The 19796-nt window shown below is 40.4% G+C and overlaps 1 protein-coding gene across 5 annotated transcripts in view; it reads right to left on the bottom strand.

The window, feature by feature from the left end:
• The window catches only part of DOCK9 (dedicator of cytokinesis 9), a 110721-nt gene extending 93647 nt beyond the window's left edge, over positions 1-17074 (bottom strand). For 3 of the 5 annotated variants that reach the window (XM_015633473.3, XM_015633498.3, XM_015633570.3), the window contains exon 1: positions 16886-17074. In XM_015633473.3, coding sequence (XP_015488959.1) covers positions 16886-16999 — 114 coding nt within the window. In that variant the 5' untranslated portion in view covers positions 17000-17074. The remainder of the gene's footprint in view (positions 1-16885) is intronic. The other 2 variants (XM_015633539.3, XM_015633578.3) reach the window with 2 other exon arrangements.
• Between the last annotated feature and the right edge of the window lie 2722 nt (positions 17075-19796).

Below are 19796 nucleotides of genomic sequence, written 5' to 3'. Positions count from 1 at the left end.
AAGTTTTATATTTCTTCTAAACTGAAAGCACTGAGGTGTATTTACTTATTTACTTACCAAATTGTAAAACTGGAAGAAAAAGTGATCTTACAAAATCACAATTGTTACAGTGGAGTTCAAACAAGCTAAATTAAGAGCACGGAGGGAGAGAATAAACAGATTCAAGATGTCAGCTACAGATTTGTCCCCATGCAAATTTTCTTCTCAAGGAAATATCTGCAAGTTATAATGATAGATCACAAGAAGTATTCCAGACTTAATAGAATTTTTCCCTAACATCTGCCTAGCTAACACATGTCACTATGTTTCTTACTACATTTCTAACCTAGATAAAGCATAGTTACTTGCAGACACATGAATAAAAAAACACAAAAAACCCAACAATATTTGACAGTGATCCAAGTAGTCCCCATCAGTCCCACATTCAAAGGCAGAAGTTAGACCATTTCTCGTAGTGGCAGAAATACCAGTTGTTTTAAGGCAGTTCTGCTAATAATGAATAGATTTATCAAAGGGGAGAACAAAGAAGGTCATGGCAAAGAATTCAGCGTAAATTCTACTACAAAGGACAGAGAATCTTCATACATAACCATGAACCTTGCACAGCAACATCTCCCTACCTATCCTACCCTCTTTGAAAAGAAGAAGTAGGTCAGTGAGGGAAATGCAGTGCTCCATTCACTAAGGCTAGATAAAGACATCCTTGCAAACATGCAAGGGAAAACAGTCATGGGAATTATCACAGAAGGCATTATCCAAAAATACATTCAAGTATAACTGTTTCTAGGGCAGATGCTCACTTCATTCCCATTTGAAATGTAGGATTACAGAGACCTGACAAAGTTCAGGTTATAAACATGGTATCAAAAGTTAAGAGACCATTAAAAGGAAGCACTATTTAGAGGGCTTTCCATGCAATTTCAAAAACTTCATAATAGCAAATGTCTCTAGGGAAAAAAAAAAAAAAAAAGTAGCTTACGCCTTAGGAGAGTATGAGAAAAACAGGTCAGTTAACAAAAACTTATCATGCACTAGACAGCTCTTCCAAGTGTCTAGAAAATTACCTTACTTGTAAAATGCTAGGTAGGTTACGGAGAAACAAGACAAAAAAAATTAATTTCAAAAGACAAACACCATAGTGTAACTCAGGTTGGAAATGACCCTGGGAGGTGTTCTAATTCAAAACCAATTATGATAAAATTTAATTGCAACTATATCTTGAATAAATTTAGCATCACATTTCTAAAGTATTTTAAAAACAGCAACTGAAACTGACATGCATCAACATGATGGTAACACCACTATGAAAGTCATCTTTATCAGTCTACACCTTCCTCATGAGGGGAAGGGGAGGGGCAGACACTGATCTCTTCTCTCTGGTGACCAATGACAGGGCTGAAAGAATGGTCTGAAGTTGTGTCAGGGGAGGTTTAAGTTGGATATTAGAAAAAGGTTCTTCACCCAGAGGGTGTCTGGGCACGGGAACAGGCTCCCCAAGGAAGGGGTCACAGCACCAGCCTGGCAGAGTTCAAGAAGTGATTGGACAATGCTCTCAGGTACATGGTCCTTTGCAGGGCCAGGAGTCACACTTGATGATTCTTGTGTCCCATTCAACTCAGCTTATTCTCTGATTCTGTGATTCAAAATACAGCTTGAAAGGGAAATAATTATGGGGACATGAGGAGTGGGAAGAAACCACAGGGAGCAGTCTTTTTAATAATTTGGTGCAAAGTGGAAGTTTCCAGCTTCATTGAGGAGATTCCTTGAATTGTAATGAACAACCACATTGCACAAACAGTGACCATCCAGGCAACAGTGCAGTACAATGCAATATTATTCACTTTAGTATCACAAAGTGAAATGGTGTCATGGTTCAGTAGAGGTATTCCCCAATTTAATGTTCCCACTGAAACACTCCAAACCATGCACTCCCTTTCATACCTAGCTCTTCCACGATGTGCATGGCTGGAGAAGAAAACTGGAGGCATAAAAGGTAAAGATCACAGGCTGAGATAGGAACAATTTACTGGAAACAGCAATTAAATAAGAAAACACAGTAACAGCAGCAATACTAACAAGAAGTGTACAAGAAAGAGGTGAACAATTCACACAATTGCTCACCCCTGGTAAATACCAGAACCACCATAACACTACCCCCACTGCAAGAGACCCCTTTCCCTGTCCCCAGAAAATGATATAAGGTGGTAGAGAAGAACCATGCTCTCTCCTGGTTACTGCAAATATTAACCCTGTCCTGGCTGGAATCAAGACAAATGGGAGGCCAGAAAAATTGTTACAAAGGTCTGACAGCACTTTGCCCGCGGCAGAGAGCTAAAAGACAGCCCAAGGTAGGTAAAAGTCTTAATCCAATAGTAAAAATACCAAAGCAGAACAAATCAATATATGAACAAGCCTGGACTGTACATATGAGCACCAAACTACCCATTTGTCATGGGGTAGCTGCCATGGTAGCAAGGTAGCAAACTGCCTTTAGCTGAGGCTGGGTTATGGAAAGGTCTTTTCCCATAAGGTAGAAAGTAGAGGGGAGGAATATAAGGCTATAGGGAGGACACAACACTGGTGCCTGTCTTCTCTTAGTTTATGAGAAAGGGTCTACACCAGAAAGCAGACTTATGAGCCATTTGTGTTAGGATACATCACAAATATTACACCCCTAAGCCAAACCACTCATTTGTACGGGGAACAACAAGCTCCTCCCTGCTATATACTATATTCAATCTGTACTGACTGCACCATGAGGACAAGAAAATTAATTAGCTGTGTTAGCTCCAGATTGTTCAGAAACATGTATTTTTGTGACATGTTCTTTTGGAAAAGTAATAAAGAAGTTCTAGTTTCCTTCCAAAAAACCTAAATTGCTTTAAGGGCCTAACCACTCCTCTGATTACAGTAAATTACCAAAAATCACTTGGCATTTGGAAACTGGAGGATTTCAAATCAACACATTAAGCAATCCTTTGACAACCAAATGAGTTCCAAGAAAACATAATGACACAGGTAGAAATTAAATGTGTGTTAGCAATCAGACAGTTCTAAACAATGTTTACAAGTTTCCATTTGATAATGTCTAACACATACAAAGGTTAGGGGATCAGCTTGGGTTGATATAAAATCTTCAACTCATCGTATACAATTCTCACTATCAAAATGAGAACTCAGAGACTTCTAGACAGAAACTGACGAGTTAAGAGGATAGAGGTCAAACTAGGGAGACTTAATTGAATGGGTTACTACAAAACATGCTTCTGTCTTCAGAAAAGCCACTACTAAATGAAAGCACTTCATAAAGATATCTGCAACAGAACATACTTCAGGGAGGATTCAAGCACCTAAGCCCTAGCATAAGAGCCACAAAAATATCCTTAATCTCTTGAAACATTAGAAGCAGGTACTTGTATTTTAACCTATCAAGTTGTCCATGACATTTAAAATGCCCAAACTAATGTCATCTTGACATGACTGAATGTCTGGTTCCTTAGAGATCTCAACACATCCTGCCTGAATTCTGCTTTTCACAAAACATGATAGTATTTGTAGTACTTCTCATCTGGCAGCTGCCCACATATTGACTTAGAACACTAAAGATGGGGCCCTAAAGCCTCCTCAGTCCAGAGGTGAAAACCAACATCACTTGGCAGTTTTGGAGTGCCTTCAGCCAATGACAGTACTTCAAAGGCAACATACTCACTTCTGCCTGAAAAAGCTGTGCTGCAGAAAACAACTGAAGATCCAATAGCCCTGCAAGAGTAAAAAGAAGCGTATATAAAACACTTCATACTTAATAGAAGTGTTCATAGAGGACTAGAAAGTTCAGGTGCTGGTTCCTTTTGAAAAATCTGTTTCTGCATGCAGATTTCATAGAACGGTTTTACCAGGTAATTCTCTTCAAGAAGTAATTCTTAAAGTTCTTGAGAAAGAAGAAACTATGCTGAAAGTTTCTTTGTGGTCACAACAGTGAGTTTTATTTTTAAATTCTTAAAATTCTTAAGCACTTGATTAGTCAAAACTAGTGCAGAGGATGTGTTTGAGTATGGATTATCTTTAGTAACCTTCGTATTTACTCTTTGAAATGGTAAGGAAAATATGGAAAACTAGAAGCTGGTCAGATTCACTCCAATCTCTAGGAATGATGCAAACCCTTCTGGAAGCAATTTCTTGACATATAAAGAGTAAGAGATGTATATCAGTTCCAAGTAGACCACACGGATTTGCCAAGGATGAATTATGCCTGTTTGTCTTCTGTGATGTGATGGTTGGTGCTGTGGACTAGGAGACAGCATTGGACACTGAATACTGTTAGGAAAAGAATGCTTCTGACAGTCTCCCAGAGCATCCTTATACACCAATTAGCTTGCTGTGGTCTGGATGAGTGGATAAGGATGACATCCTGCTGAACAGCAAGTTGAACATGCTGAACAGGCTTCTCTGTCCAAGAAAGATATTGACATATTGGACTGAGTCTAATGGAGAGCCATCATGGTGTATCATATGAGAAAAATCTAAGAGATCTTGTATAGTTCAGCCTTAAGTGAGGGCTAAAAGGAAATCTTATTGCTGTTGCAATAGCTAATGGGAAGCTAGAGAGAAGAGCCAGACTATTCTTGAAGATACAGTCACAGAATAGGAGGAAACTGACACAGAATACTCTACTTGCATAAAAGGATTTATTTACTTCTTTTTTTTAACCATGAAGACTGACAGCTGATGGAGTTACAGTATTTCCATATTTGTGGATATTAAAATCAGACTGTCACAGTCTCTGAGCAACCTGCTCTAACCAGATCTGTTTTGAGCAGGGGATTGCACTAGGTGACTTCTAGAGATCTGCACTTCAGCCAGTGCATTTCCATGATTTTGTGGTGACACACTGGATAGCCACACACTGGATAGCCACACACTAACAACTGAAAGAGAGAAAGATAAAAGCTCCAATAGAATTCCATCCTTCAGAAGAAAGCCAGTATAGTTACTCCAGAGGCAGTCTTGAGAACAGCATGGTTAAATTCCAAATAATTTTGACTGAGCATCTATGTACTCAGCAAGACCTTAAGAAGAGATTTTCATCCAACAGAAACAAAAAGCTAATATGACATAAGAAACACTGAGTATAGCACCAGGCTGAAGACCAGAGGCAGTTTATCATTATGTATATATATATACATATATATATATATTTACACATACACATATACATGTGTATATATGTGTGAATATATATATGTACATACACATATGTATTTGTATACAAGATGTCACAAATGTCAAAGATGACATCAAAAGTAAAAGGAAATGATCATGAAAACTGGAGCAAGATTTAGTCTGTCCTACCTAGACAAGGTATTTTTTGTGTCTATTATGCCTTTTATATATTTAGAGAAGTGAAGAGGCATAAAGGAAGCAATCTAAGAAATGCTATTTCAAATCTTACATACATGTATGACAGGTACCACATAGGTGCTGATGAAGAGATGCTCACAGATTTAGAACCCTGCTAGTTGCAAAATTCTAAATATCTTAGCTAGTAGTTTTAGGCTTTATGTTTGAGAGCTGCAGAAAACTCAGTCTTCTCTCAGGTCCTTATTCTTACATGAGTAACAATACACTTTGATCCACAGATGAGCAATAGGATCTGCCAGTTCTGTGCCTTATGTTCAAACTTAACTCAGCATTGAGGACAGACATATCAAGAACAACCCAAAGAACTGTGGGAAGTTGTCCAAGCCAATCTAAATTTAATAAATAAGCATTTATTGCTAAGCATGAGACACAAAAACATCTACCCCTTTTAACACTGTAATCCATAACACAGGATTTCTGATATTGAAATATGCTCACTGGACTCCATCTAGTGGTCACATAACTTTCAGCTTTCTGAAGCTGAAGTGACTATTCTGGGATTTTAAGTAACTGATACAATAACCATAGCAGAAAAGTATTATTACCATTAGAGAGCTACAAACCAAGTTGGTAATTATAGGATATTATTTTAGAAACACTGATGAAACCATGATGGAATAAATAATGGTCAACAGTACAGCACATTAGGTAAAAAAATTAAAATCCAGTTTTTTAGCAAGCTTTCTGTATTCAGGTAAGAGCAGCAGAAACTTCAGGCTCAGACATCCTTTTTTTACTTTTAATTTGTCTAAGGAGGTCATTCAGGTTGAGGTCTTTCTCCTTTCCTTTGTTCCAAACTCTGCCAGGAACAAGTTCCAACTTCCCCTACAGGAGATGATTTGCTGCCAAAAAATATTATGCTGGATGTATTGTCCCTTGAACTTTATCAGCAAGTATGTATACAGCAGGATTATTTGATTTTTCTTTCCTATTAGGAACCTCATATTTAATGTGAGGAAAAACCTATTGGATCATGTTGTATGCTCTGGCTAGGAAGAAATTAATATAACAACTGTATTAAGCCATATACAATACCAAGCAAGTGAGTCCAAAGTGATAACAAGCCTGGCAAGCAAGAATCCCAAGACAATTTCTGAAGGAAACTAGAATAGCATCCTTCAAATAATTATGATGTGTGTCATCTGTTCATTAACCTGAATGCTCTTTTTAAACTCACTGACGTTTGAGGACCAACATGGATTTAAAATCCATTTTGGACTAGCAAACAGTGAGAATGTGGCCTCCTTGAACATCCCTTAAAGACAAACACACCACTACAATTTTCACATAAACCACCTACCAAATCAGACAACATGACACTTCACATGTAAGTGCCAGTCCAAGAGGGTGCAAATATGGCAGAAAGACATCTGAAATACCACTTGACAACATCACTGTACGGAGAAAAATGAGATATGGGCTAGGTGAAAACACTTCCTATCTTATTTTCACAAAGCTTCAGTTCTGTCTCATTCTATTGCCTGGCTGCAGTCTCTTACCAACATGGCTACAAACAAGCCCAGAAAGGCATCAAGCAAAGGGCAAGCAGATTCTCTGTCAGAATCAGCACCCTGGTGAAAAACAGGACTTCTTCTGAAACCAAGGGATAGAAAGACTACTATGGAACATTAAAGAATAGAGTGTGAAATAGTATTGTCAATGTGATCAAATTGGAAAATGGATGACAACCCTCCCATCACCTTAAAACTCAGGCCTCTTTTCTGTATGTTGACACCCATGGCATTTCCATCTGACTTGACTTATTGACAAACCTGTTAAAATGAGAACAAGAACTATCTTAGTGACATTTACCTCTCCATGGAAAACACTCAGCTCTTTCTGTGGAGCATCTACCTTCTCATTCATGTATGTTTCAGCACTCCTTTCAGCCTATGAAGGGCAGCTGGGCATTGGGTAACCAGTGAGGTACCAAGATCATATATCTCCTTGTCAACTAACGCATCCAAAGGCAGTGGAGGCTCTAGATTTGCAGGCTGAAACCAAATTTTATGTCTATAAACTCAGCCACTTTGAATTCCAGGCTCCTGAAACTAACTACTTTACAATTTGGGTGTTACGACAAGTGAAATGTATTACATCCTACACTGATGTAACCTGATCTTTAAATGCTTTCCCTACTTCAAATTATGCAAGCGTTATCTATTCTGATTTAAATTCTCCCACTCTGTTGGAAGAATAATTTTATAGCAGTCAAAATATAAGGTCCTGTCTTATCTCTGAATTCAAAAAGCAACTCCTCCTCATGCACAGAGTACTTGGAAGTACTAAAAACAGTTTCATCTATGCCTTAAATTTCCAAACCCAGATCAGTATCTGTCAACGTGCCACTTCTTTTTAAGTCAATAGCTACACCACCTCAGTATTAAAAAGCATCCAGAAGTGCACAAAGCAGCAGCTAAGGATTATTTATTTACACTGATGGGTCTATGTTACAGGCTTCTCCGAACTCTAGCAGGTATGGATCAGCATTACTCCTTCTCAGGTTTGTTGTGACTACATTTATGTGTTCACCTTCCTTGTTTTTTTTTCATTTTAGGTGGTTTGGCATTGTTTCTCTTGTATTCTTTGGGTTTGGGGAAAATTTGTGTTTTAAAGCATATTTAGGTAGCTTAACTAATTTTATATGAGGTCACTTGATATTTCAGCTGTATGGAAAAATATGTTTCTTAGCAGAAGAAATTTCAGAAGGGACTATTTGATTTTGACTTGTAAAGACTGTAACACTATTCATTCTTCCCTGAAAACTTTAAACAATTTTAGAAGAGTAAGGTATTATTTTGAAGTGACTACTTACGTAGATTTGGTGTCCTACATTTTTTTATTTCCCAGGATTCTTTCCTAGAATTGTTACTAGAAATTTTCCATGAGTACTATAAATACAGTTAGGAGAAAAAAAGCCAGTCTAAATCATGTTTCCTTGATTTACTCAGAATTATAAAGCTGACACTTTCCTTCTGACCTATCGTTACTGAGAATATAGCACAAAACAAGGTCTGCTTTGCATTTAACCTTTCCACACAAATACTGTCAATCTGATTTTTTAGGCAATGTGCACCCTCAGCTGAATTATTTCTTCCTCCTCCCAGTCTCCAGATGGAAAAATGATCCAAAACTTTAATGTTTTTTGTTTTTTGGTTTGCTGTTTGGTTTTTTTTTTACACAATTGCAGGGGTTGAATTACACATTTTGTTCTAAAGCTACCTGGCATCCTCTTTATCAGCTACTGAGCTGAAATAAAACTCTAGCTGCTTCTCTAGTGGCAGGGACCTTTCTATTCAGAAAAAAACCAAAACTTGGCCTGGACCCAGAAGTTTAGAACTAGAATTCCTGAAAAAGCTCCCATTAACATTGACACCAACTGCTTGAGCCATGGATGTACTGGAGAGAGCAGAGCAATGGGCCATAAAGATGATTAAGGAACTGGAGCAGCCCTCCCATGAGGACAATCAGAGCTGGCACTGTTCAGGCTGGAGAAGTCTCTGGGGGATCTCATCAATGTATATAAATACCTGCAGGGAGGGTGCAAAGAGGACAGAGCCAGGCTCTGCTCAGTGATGCCCAGTGACAGTGACAGGGCTGGAAGCAATGAGCATGACCTGGAACACAAGAGTTACCTCTGAACATCAGGGAACTATTTGTCACTGGCACAGGCTGCCCAGAGAGGTTGTGGAGTCTCCATCCTTGGAGATACTCAAAAGCTTCTAGACACAACCTTGGCAACTGGCTCTAGGTTATGCTGCTTTGAGGCAGAATGTTGCATCAAATGACCTCCAAAGGTCCCTTCCAGGCGTAGGCAGCCTGGGACTGCGTGACAGACCATGGCACTCCTTCACATCCCATCCCTTGGAGAGATCTTTCCTGCTGCCTTTTTTTTTTATTCTGGATATTCACCACTAGGCCCAAGGTAACACTGCTGTACACGGAGCCCTAGTCACAAAATGGAGTGGTAGGTTTCACCAGCCTGAGGTGCCAGATTCACACTTTTTAACAAAAGCTTTTGGTTTCTTCTTCCTCATTTTTTCCCCTCTCTTGAACTGCCAGGAATCTCTGGACACAGCAGGAGAATGAAGAAGACAGTGCCTGGATCTGCCACTCCTCTTATATCTGATTCATTGGGTGCAGATGAGGAGATGACAAATTGTTCTAACAGATGCAGCAATCCATCCTTACACGAATAAAGAATCCCATCCCTGACTCTTTGCAATCAGAGTAAGACTTTTTGTTTTTTTAATGTATCTACAGCAAAGCTGCTCTTTCTTCCAACTGGTCACAATGGGAGTGTCAGTAGAGGACAACACCAGCAACAGCTGTTGGATTTCTCTGATCAAACCTTTGTGGTCCACAAGAGTTTTCTTCATAAAACCCCATACAGAGCTTCTGATGAACTTTCTGAAGACCTTCAGACAACCTAGCACACCTTTTTTCCTAAGCAGAGTCCATTCCACCAATGAAATTCTAGCCTTTGCTTAATACAAGAAATCTAGTCCACAATGTTAAAAGAGTTAGGTTTTAATGTGTGTTAATTTATTGTATTTTTAGTGCCAGAAGAAATCTCTATTTTGAGATAATACATGCTCAGTATTTCATTCTCACAAAAAGAACTTTACTTACAGTAGAAGAAAATTTAAAGAAAAAAACAAAAATCCCATTGTTTTCTCAAGATGCAATACCTACCACTGTCTCATAGATTATTAAATTTAAGAGACCAAAGACATCAGCGTCTCTGGACTAAGACAGAATGTAAGCCGCCTTTCACAAATCTATTTATCTTCTAAATTAAGGTCTCGAATAAGCTACATGACCAAAATTACTGGATTATCTTCTCATCCTTAGAAATAAGTTATCTCAAAAATACTTCAATGAGAAAAGCATTGTGTAATTCATGGACTACTTGTGCAACTTTTCTGCCTTTCATAATTGATGCTTTTCATGGACACAGACAATCAAAGGAGGGGCAAAGGAAAATGGATTTTTCTTTACTCTCATAAAAATGATGGAGCACCCAAGTCAAATGAAATACTTGAGGCTGTTCAATTTCAAAACGAAAAATAAACACAAGATAAGGAGTTTTAGATATACATAGTAAGAAGTTTTACATATATATTATTTTAATACATATTATTTCTTATAGTCATTGCATTAGTAAGTTCTTCAGCCAACCTTAAGAAACTTCATGTCTAAATGAGAGTTTCGTGGACACCAACACAGAAGATGTTATTACACCTTTTATCTCCATAAAGAACCAGTGGCATCAAAACACCTCTAACAATTACAAAAATTCTTAAATAAAAGCAATATAGGCTATATATTTCTCAAGAGGCCACAATCAAGCTTCATGCTGTCCTGAAAATGGAACTCCCCTTATTTGCTCCAACAACTTACAAATAACCTCTCATTATTTTTAGAGCAGACCCACATGAACTTGGCAGACTCTCGAAGTTTCCTCATAAATAAAAATATTTGGTGAAATCGACAAGTTCACATATTGTTGATATTGCACATACATACATATCTCTGATGGTCATCTAATGTCAGGCACACACCACTCACAAGAGAGCCCAAAGATCACACAGGCTTAAAAGTTACTTGAGCATTCACACCCATGCAACAGAAAAAACAGTTTACACTAAGGATCTCATTTTCAAGATGAGTGGCTGCAGACCTTTTTGAAGCATTTGCATTGAAGCATAATGTAGCATAACCAATGACTTTAAGTGAGATATATGCTCTTAAGTTTATTGCGCAAGATCTTAAAATAATAAAAATATTAATAATATGAATAATATTTTAAAAATCATAGTAATAATTTCAGAGTTGTGAAAGTCCCAAGTTTAAATGTAGGTGTAATGAGCTCTACTTCCACTGAGACAGAAACATCCTGATTGAGGATTAAAGGGCATGAGTAGGAGGAAGAGAGGAAAGATAAGGTATGCTGTGGTATCCCATGTTGCGTAAGACTGAAAACCCTAATCAGCATCTGACATTTGCTGTATTAGAAACAACTACTTATAAAGAACTTATTCTTCTATCTTAAATGTAACTGTGCTTGCCTAGCAGGAAAGAAAAAATTCCAGATAATAATAAAGATATTGCAGCTCACAAGAAATGATTTCATGCTGTTGAAAGGTTAAACATCTACCTGTTCACACAGAAACTCAACTGTCCTGTATATTGTCTCTCAAACTGCCTACCTGAGCAAGAACTTAAAAATTCAAATAATTTTAGTGGCATTTCTTAATACAAACTTTAGTACTGTAGTCCAGCTTCTAAATCTTTACAACCAGAGAAATGTCTATCATACCCAAAAAGTCTTCTTTGCAGTATCAGACTTCCCAGAAATAAGTTTTCTACTACTATCTTGTATCAAATCAAAAAAGTTTATATATTGCACTTTACAAAAAAAAAAATAAAAATTAGCACCTTTATTAAAAAGATCTTGTTCTCTGAGAATTCTTATTTCCTTTACAAAAGTTAAGCAGTACATATCATAAACTAACTTCTTAGGGTCAAGTAATAAGCTTTTTCCCCCAAATAAAGAAAGTTCAGCAGTTCAGAGTGACTGAATTAGCATCACCCTTTTTAGCACATTCTTACAAGATGAAATATGTTATGGTGATGTTCATTACCGGCAACAATTTTTCCTTTAAAATCTTGAGTCATTTCTCATCTGCCTGCTTTCACTCATCCATTCATAACAATTTGCTGCTTCCAAATTCTTTATGTATACAATTTCACATTCCATGTACAGAAAGCTCAAGCTTGATCAACGTTTCCAGCTTTTCTGTACCCATCAGCTCTAAAAGATCCCAGTCCTCCCTCATCCCTTTAGCATTACATACCACTTTTGAATTCCCACTTTCCTAAAGGAAGCCATCAACTCTCTCTTCTAGACACACTATAACTGAAATCTGGCATTTAATGAGGATCCAAATACTCTGTTCATCACATATGAAGAGCTGCTTTGGAGAGAAGCACACAAACCCTCTGTGCACAAGGCATGTGAAATGATATAGGAATCAGAAAGGAAAATGCCAATTCAAAATAAATACTACATAATCCTCCCAGCATTTTTGGAGAAAAGCTGTATTAAAAACTTGGCAATAATACAGCATAGAATGCACCTCTCCAGCTTTTCTTATGGAGTTGAGATTCACAGGAGGCAGAGATCAGGATTGGAAGGACAAAGATGATGTAAGTTTTCTTATAAAGAAAAGAAGGAATACCAGTGAATTTGAGAGCAAAGACTCAGTAGGAGATCCAAACATTGCCTTTGTGATGCACTGATTTTCTACCGTATCTGAAAAGCTGAATTTCTGAAAGAGTTTTAGAACTCAAGAGCTCCATCAGGTATCTGAAGTTAGACTGTCTTAAGATACAGTTCTAGTCTTTAGATAATCAAAATCTAGTCTACATATCCAAATCAAAAAGAAGTAGTGTATAGAGCAATTTAGGAATCTCTCATATTTCATCTTATTTTGCCATATCACAAGTTTCTTCTGTGCAATACTAATTTTGACACGGGGGGAAACAACTTTTTCTGCATTATGTGGCATATTTAAACATTTTCATTACCTGCACATTCAGAGGAATTTTATTGACAGCTAGACAAAGGCAGATCAAATTTCATATGCCAAACATTATCTTAATTGCTTATTATCCTTAAATGTCAGCTCTAATATAGGTATATTATTATAAATAACCCTAATGTAATTTTGTCACTAAGATGAGTTATCATTAACATACTATTGAACAAGACACTGATCTGTATGCAGCATGCTTTCAGTAACTCATCATCACTTAAAGACATCACTTTCAATTATGCATAATACTAAAACTGCATTGAAAACTGCTCTTGGCAAGATTGCTGGTTTAAGAGACACACTTGTCAATCCCATAATCTTCCCTCTCAGACATAAATGTATTTGGGTGGCCAGAGGCATCAAATTAAGTCACATGACAAGTCTGGAGTCAAAACAACATCAACAATGCACAAGAGGATATTCAGCAAGGATGCTACCATCAAGCAGAAAATAGTAAAAACTGAATCTAAATAATTAAGAAATAATATTTGTGCCTTACAACACAGTGAAAAGCCGATTGCTAAACAGCAAGATTTAATTTCAGCCAACCAAACTGTACTTGTTGGTTCAGCAAACTACATCTAACAGAGAGAATGTATGAGATGTCAAATGCTGACAAGAGAGCTTGCTTCATTCTGTGATGAAAACTAGCTTGGCAAACTGCATCTGTTTCATATTTTTTTACTACACAGTCACATTATTTAGTCTGTCAGCAGGCGGAAAGTCTCTGACTTTTAGATCCAGAGAAGAGCAATGGGAAACTTTAAGATATACCACACTATCCTATTAATGTGCTGTTTTCAGTTCTCTTTCATCAATATAATCTCAAGGCCATTAATAAAATGGAAAAAAAATAAGCATATTTTAGTAATGTGATCTAGTATACCTCACTTAAAGACAGGCAAAGCTTTTCTTTTCCCTTTTTAACCTAGCCATACTCAGTTGATTGTAAAAATGCATGGAATTGTTAAATAGTAGCCACAATAGCAAATTATAGAATCTACTCAAGCTCAGAGATATTTGTAGTTCACATTTATCTGCTACTGCAAGTAAAAACTGGATGATTTGCATCACTGCTCAGTATATTCTGACGAAGAGATGTACAGTCCAAAGCAATAGCTGGTTGTAAAGATCTGGACAGATCACCCGCCATGAACTACTAGTTTGAATTAATTCTTTCCTACCTTCAGATTCTACACAGCAAGTCTAGCCAATGGCAAAGAGCTTCAGCAGTTTTTTAGTACTGGAAATCTTCAGCACTTGCTCATGAGCAAGTGATGACAATAAGATCCCTTTAGTTACCAATGCTGAACTATGTTTTAAGCGAGACAATTTGTTGACAACTCAGCTGAAAAAATCCTGCCAAAGTGCTATATCAAAGAGCTTTGAGAGACAGCTTTGGAATGAAAGTGGGTCTTCTTTACTTTAAAGTCCCACACCTGACCAGAGTACTCCACAACTACTATAACACTGGTAAGACTCGTATTTTCACCAGGTTGGCCTAAGAGATTTTTTCAGATAACAAAGCCCAGAAACTGCAACAGATAAGAAACAGGTCAACCTGTCAAACTTACAGATGCAAGTATTTTTTTTAAAGTCTTTTACAGCAAAAAAGCGGCACTATCCCACCTAAATTTTTCCTATAAAAAGTACTGTTTCATTCCAAACATCAGTATTCAACAAAAAGAGTTACAGTATATTAAGAGGAAAAAGAAAATGTAAATGTAAGCCTGCAATTACTAGCTGTTCATTCCATTATTTAAACAGTGTCTGCACAAAAACATTGGAGTTCAGTGACAAAATTAACAGCACTTATAGTAAGAGAGACATAGCAACCAGGGCAAAATACAGCTGAAATAGGAAGGTGAACTTCAGCATAAGCCTGTATGTGAGAGAGATGGGGATTCAGCTTCATGCATCAAGCTAACATAAAAGGATCAAACACCTGACATGAATATTAAGTCACCATGAATTGTAAGTCACTCCTTTTGCTTTCTAAAAATGCTGATTAAGATGTTATCCAGAATAAGACCAAGCCAGTACAACACTTCACACCATCACTTCTTTAATCTCCATAAAATTCTGCAGAATATGTTGTTGTGACAGCATATAAACACCTGGGATATTAGTGCCTATCACCCTATAATGTATTTGGTCAACCTGAATTAATGCACACAAATATTTTCCAACTATTGACACTAGTCATAAGTGAACGAAGGAAAAACCTTCTAAAGTCAGAGGAGGCAATGGCAGGGCTGCAGACTACTACAAAATAAACATTTATGTCATGAAAATACCAAAATCTCCTTTGTGCTCCCTCAAAACAAATAATATTTTAAAATACATATACTCGTCTTCCACAGTTCCCGATAAGCACTTGATCCCTGGAGAAGCATTAACATATTTGGATGTTCACTCCATGTATATGTGCTAGCACCTTGTGGAAAGCTGTCAGTATCCAGGTAGACTCCAAACTCTGCATATTAGGTATTTTATAAATTCTGTGACCCATAGATAAGTAAGGAGCAATTTCAGTTTAGAGCCATTGTTTTTTAAAAGAAAGGTATTTGCTTTTCAATCACAGCTACAGCATTTTTTACTCTCACAGCACACAGCTATGACCAGACACTGTCAAAACTGGAGGTTTAAAAAAAAAGTACAAGACCACACTTAGCATCAGCAAGAGCAAAGAACAGATCAGCTTCCAGTATCAGGAATCCCAGAACCAAAACTTCTTCACTTACACAGAGTTAAATGCTTACTGAAACATTCCCCTTGGAGATAACAAAACCACAGAGAAAACAAATGCATACCATGAACAAGAGTCCCAGGAGAGAAACCCTGAAAAGTCTTACTGAGGCTGTTTAAGATGTCATCACCTGCTGCCTCAAAACAGTATTTAACAGAATCACAGAATTGTTAAGGTTCGAAAGGACTTCTGGAGATCATCTAGTCCAAACCCCCTGCCAAGGCAGGGTCACCTGGAGCAGGTTGCACAGGAACACATCCAGGTGGGTTTCAAATGTCTCCAGAGAGGGAAACTGCATGACCTCCTTGGGAAGCCTGTTCCTGTGGTCTGCCATCCTCAATGGAAAGAGGTAGTTCCTCATCTTGAGGTGGAAATTCTTCTGTTTATGGCCATTGCTCCTTGTCATTTTACTGGGCACCACTGAAAAGAGTTTGGCACCATCCTCTTGGCACCTTTGAGATACTTATACGTATGGTTGTGATCCCCTCTCAGCCTTCTCTAGACTAAAACACCTGGTTTAGACAACTTTTTACACAAATTTACTTTCAGCAATTCAAATTAAATGAACGCTCCGAACTGTGCACTGGAGAGAGCAGCAACCATGTGCTAGCACGGTACGGCACAGTCGGGATAAACAACACATTAAAACACTCCCGCTACACTTGCCAGCGCTTATCTTCCATTCCGCACGACACAACAAAAAACTGCATCTTAGTTGCAAAGAGAGCAGAGAGCAGCAAGACGGAAAATCGCTTTCGCACCGCTGTTCCGACACACGCGAAAGCTTCTCGGTCCCGTCAGGCCGGGCGCCAGCCGCTCGCTCCACAGGTGAAGTTTGCGGGGCTCGGGCGGGAGCTCCCGGCCGTGCCCGCATCCCACGGCGGCCGCGCTCCCCCCGCGCCCGGGAGCGCCCGCCCCGCCTGCGGCTGCACCGCACCTCGGCCCGCCGCAGCAGCCGCCGGGGCAGCCGAGGAGCCGCATGCCCGCGAGGGATCAAAGCCCGCCGCCGTGACAGCCCGGAGGGATCAAAGGGCCCGTCTCCTCCTCGGGGGCCACCGCCGCAGCCCCGCGAGGCCCCGGGCCGGAGCTGCGCCTGGGCCGCCGCCGCCGCACTCACCAGGAGGACGGAGCCGCGCACCACCTCGGAGACGCTCTGCCGCAGCTCGGCCGCCGTGCCGGGCTTGCTCAGCGCCCGCGTGAACTTCCGAGTCTCCGGAGCCACGAGTGCCATGGCTGCTGCCTCCGCGCTCCCTCACTCCGTCGGCGCGGGGCCGCCGCAGCCCTCCCGGCGGGGCCGTCGCACGGACGGACAGCCGGACAGCCGGGGGTGGCCGTCGGGGGGCGGGCAGGGAGCGCAGCCCCGCCGCCGGGTGCCGCGGGCAGCCCCTCCCTCCCCTCCTGCCTCCCTCCCTCCTTCCCTGCTCCCCTCCCTGCCCCGATTGGCGCGGCCGCCAGCGGGGCGGGGGGCGGGGCCTCGCCGAGCCCACCTGTTCCCGCAGCGCCGTTCTGATTGGCCGCCGGGTTACCTGCCCGGCTGCGGCTCCGCGCCCTCATTGGCCCGGCGCGGAGCCGGGGCCGCGGAGGGGCGGGGCCGGCTCAGCCGGAAGTTGCCGCCTGGCGAGGGCCCCGCCCCGGCGGGAGTGGCGGCGGCTCCGTCGCGGTCCCTCGGCCGGGCTCTGCCTGCCCGCGCTGTGCCCCGGCCGCCGCCGCCGCCGCCGCTGCTGCTTCTGGTCGTACCTGCACGGGGGAGGGAGTCATCCTGCCCCGCTACTCAGCCCTGGTGAAGCTGCATCTGGAGTGCTGTCTCCCGTGCAGTGCAAGAGAGTCCTGGAGCGCGTCCAGCGGCGGGGAACAAAGATGAAGAGGGACCGCAGCATCTTTCCTATGCGAAACGGCTGAGGGAGCTGGGCCTGCTCAGCCTCGAGAAGACTGAGACAGGACCTCATCAGCGTCTATCAGTATTGAAGGGAGGGTGCCAAGAGGATGGAGCTCGGTGGTGCCGGGCAACAGGACAAGAGGCTACGGGCAGAGAGACTGATGCACAGGAAGTTCCACCTGAACACAAGGAAGAACTTCTTTACTGTGTGTGTGACTGAACCCTGGAAAAGGTTGCTGAGAGATTGAGGATTCTCGATCACGAGATATTCAAGAACCACCTGGACACAATCCTGTGCCATGTGCTCTTGGATGACGCTGCTTGAGCAGGGAGGTTGAACCAAATGTCCCACTGTGGTCCCTTCCAGCCTCATCCATTACCTGATTCTGTACCTGTAGGCACACATGTACATGCACATGGAGCTGTATAAGTGAAAGAGTCCAAAATCTTGGGAAAAGGGTGCTGGAGCTGCAGCACCCACAGTGTGGTATGAGCATGTGTGCTGCTCATCCATACAGCTTTTTCTCTGTGGCTTTCCTTTGTACTCTTTTGCCCTCACAAATAGTATCTATTTGTAGGTGAAGTTGCACATGTGTCCTTATTTAAGTAAGGGCCACAAAGGTAATGAGGTCTCTGGAGCATTCTTAGGAGGGGAAAGTGAAGGAGCTTGGCCTGTTTAGTCTAGAGAGGAGAAAACTGCTAGGGGATCTCATCAAGGCATATAAATGTCTCAGAGGCAGGTGTCAAAAGGATAGTGCCAGACATTTCAGTGGTGCCCAGCTACAGGATGATGAGCAATGGCCATAAACACAAGAATTTCCACCTCAAGATGAGGGAACACTTCTTTCCATTGAGGGTGGCAGACCACTGGAATAGGGTGCTGAGGGAGGTCACCTGCTCCAGATGACCCTGCCTTGGCAGGGGGGTTGGATTAGATGACCTCCAGAAGTCCTTTCCAACCCTAAGAATTTGATTCTGTTAAAGTGTGGATGCCTCTAGCATGCTTAATTACCATGAATTCCCGCTGAGAGCCTGGCTAGCAGCACTGCTGGAAGGTATGCAGGCATTAGACACGTTTAAATGCCTGGAGCATTTGAGAGCATTAGAGCTTGTGCACCTTTATCTTCTTAAGCACCTTTTTATATAAACTAACACTTCTCTGCACTGAGTATACAGCTTACCACTGATGGAGGGAGGGAGGGACTGAGTGCTGTGGACGAGGTAAGGGGGCTTTCAGGTGGAAAAGGAATAGCACAAAGTGTTTGTGTATGAGGATACATACTCAAAAAATGCCTGCTGGATAAAGGGCCTACTTTTTTGGCTGCTTCACAGATACATCTGTAACTAATAAGATTCCAAGTAATTGAGGTAATTCCTTCAGAAAGACAGGGGATAAAAAAATGTTCAAATGCTCAAATTTGTATCTTTCGCAGAGTTTTTGCCCTTGAAGGATCTTTCCTGCAGATACAGTTCAGACCAGCATCAAAGGCTCATTTATTCAAGTGCACAAGCTGAGATTTTTTAGTAGGATGTCTGCCACAACTTGAGTGTTCAAACTATACCTTAAGAAAGATATAATTGTGCAGAGAGTGGCTTGCCAGGCTCAGTAAAGATCACTAGAGTTTCTGTTTTCACAAGTCCAAGACCTGGTGTGTTTATGAGTCAATGTTTAGGCTGATAAATCAGAAAATTGCATACTAATGAGAGAGATTATCTGAATACAGAACTGGATGAGCAGCTATATCAACATTTAGCTAGATTGAGCTATCTTATGATCATCTTTTTAATTTTTGTATCTCAGTCTGTAGGATATGTCTAGGTTTCAAACCTCCACAAGTAAACATGCCCTAGATTTTATATAAATAATAGATGATTATTTTCTAAAATTAAATAATTTGTTATTTTCAGAGCTCTCAAGTACTTTAAATTCTGACAATTCTGACCAACATACAAAATAGTCTAATCTAGAGATTTTAACCATTGCTTGAATGTAAAATGGGATAATTTAACTATGTTTGTTATCTAGAAATAGTTCTCATGTATATTATGCATTTTCCTGGTAAAGAGAAAGTGTCCCAAGTCTGAAAAAACTCTGTATGACACCAGTATAGGTATAGATACGTAGGAAAAATAGGTAAATGATAGTTCACTT

This window comes from Parus major, chromosome 1 (assembly GCF_001522545.3).
Source record: "Parus major isolate Abel chromosome 1, Parus_major1.1, whole genome shotgun sequence".
In the NCBI taxonomy this organism is placed as follows: Eukaryota; Metazoa; Chordata; class Aves; order Passeriformes; family Paridae; genus Parus; species Parus major.
This window is presented reverse-complemented; position numbering and strand designations above follow the sequence as displayed.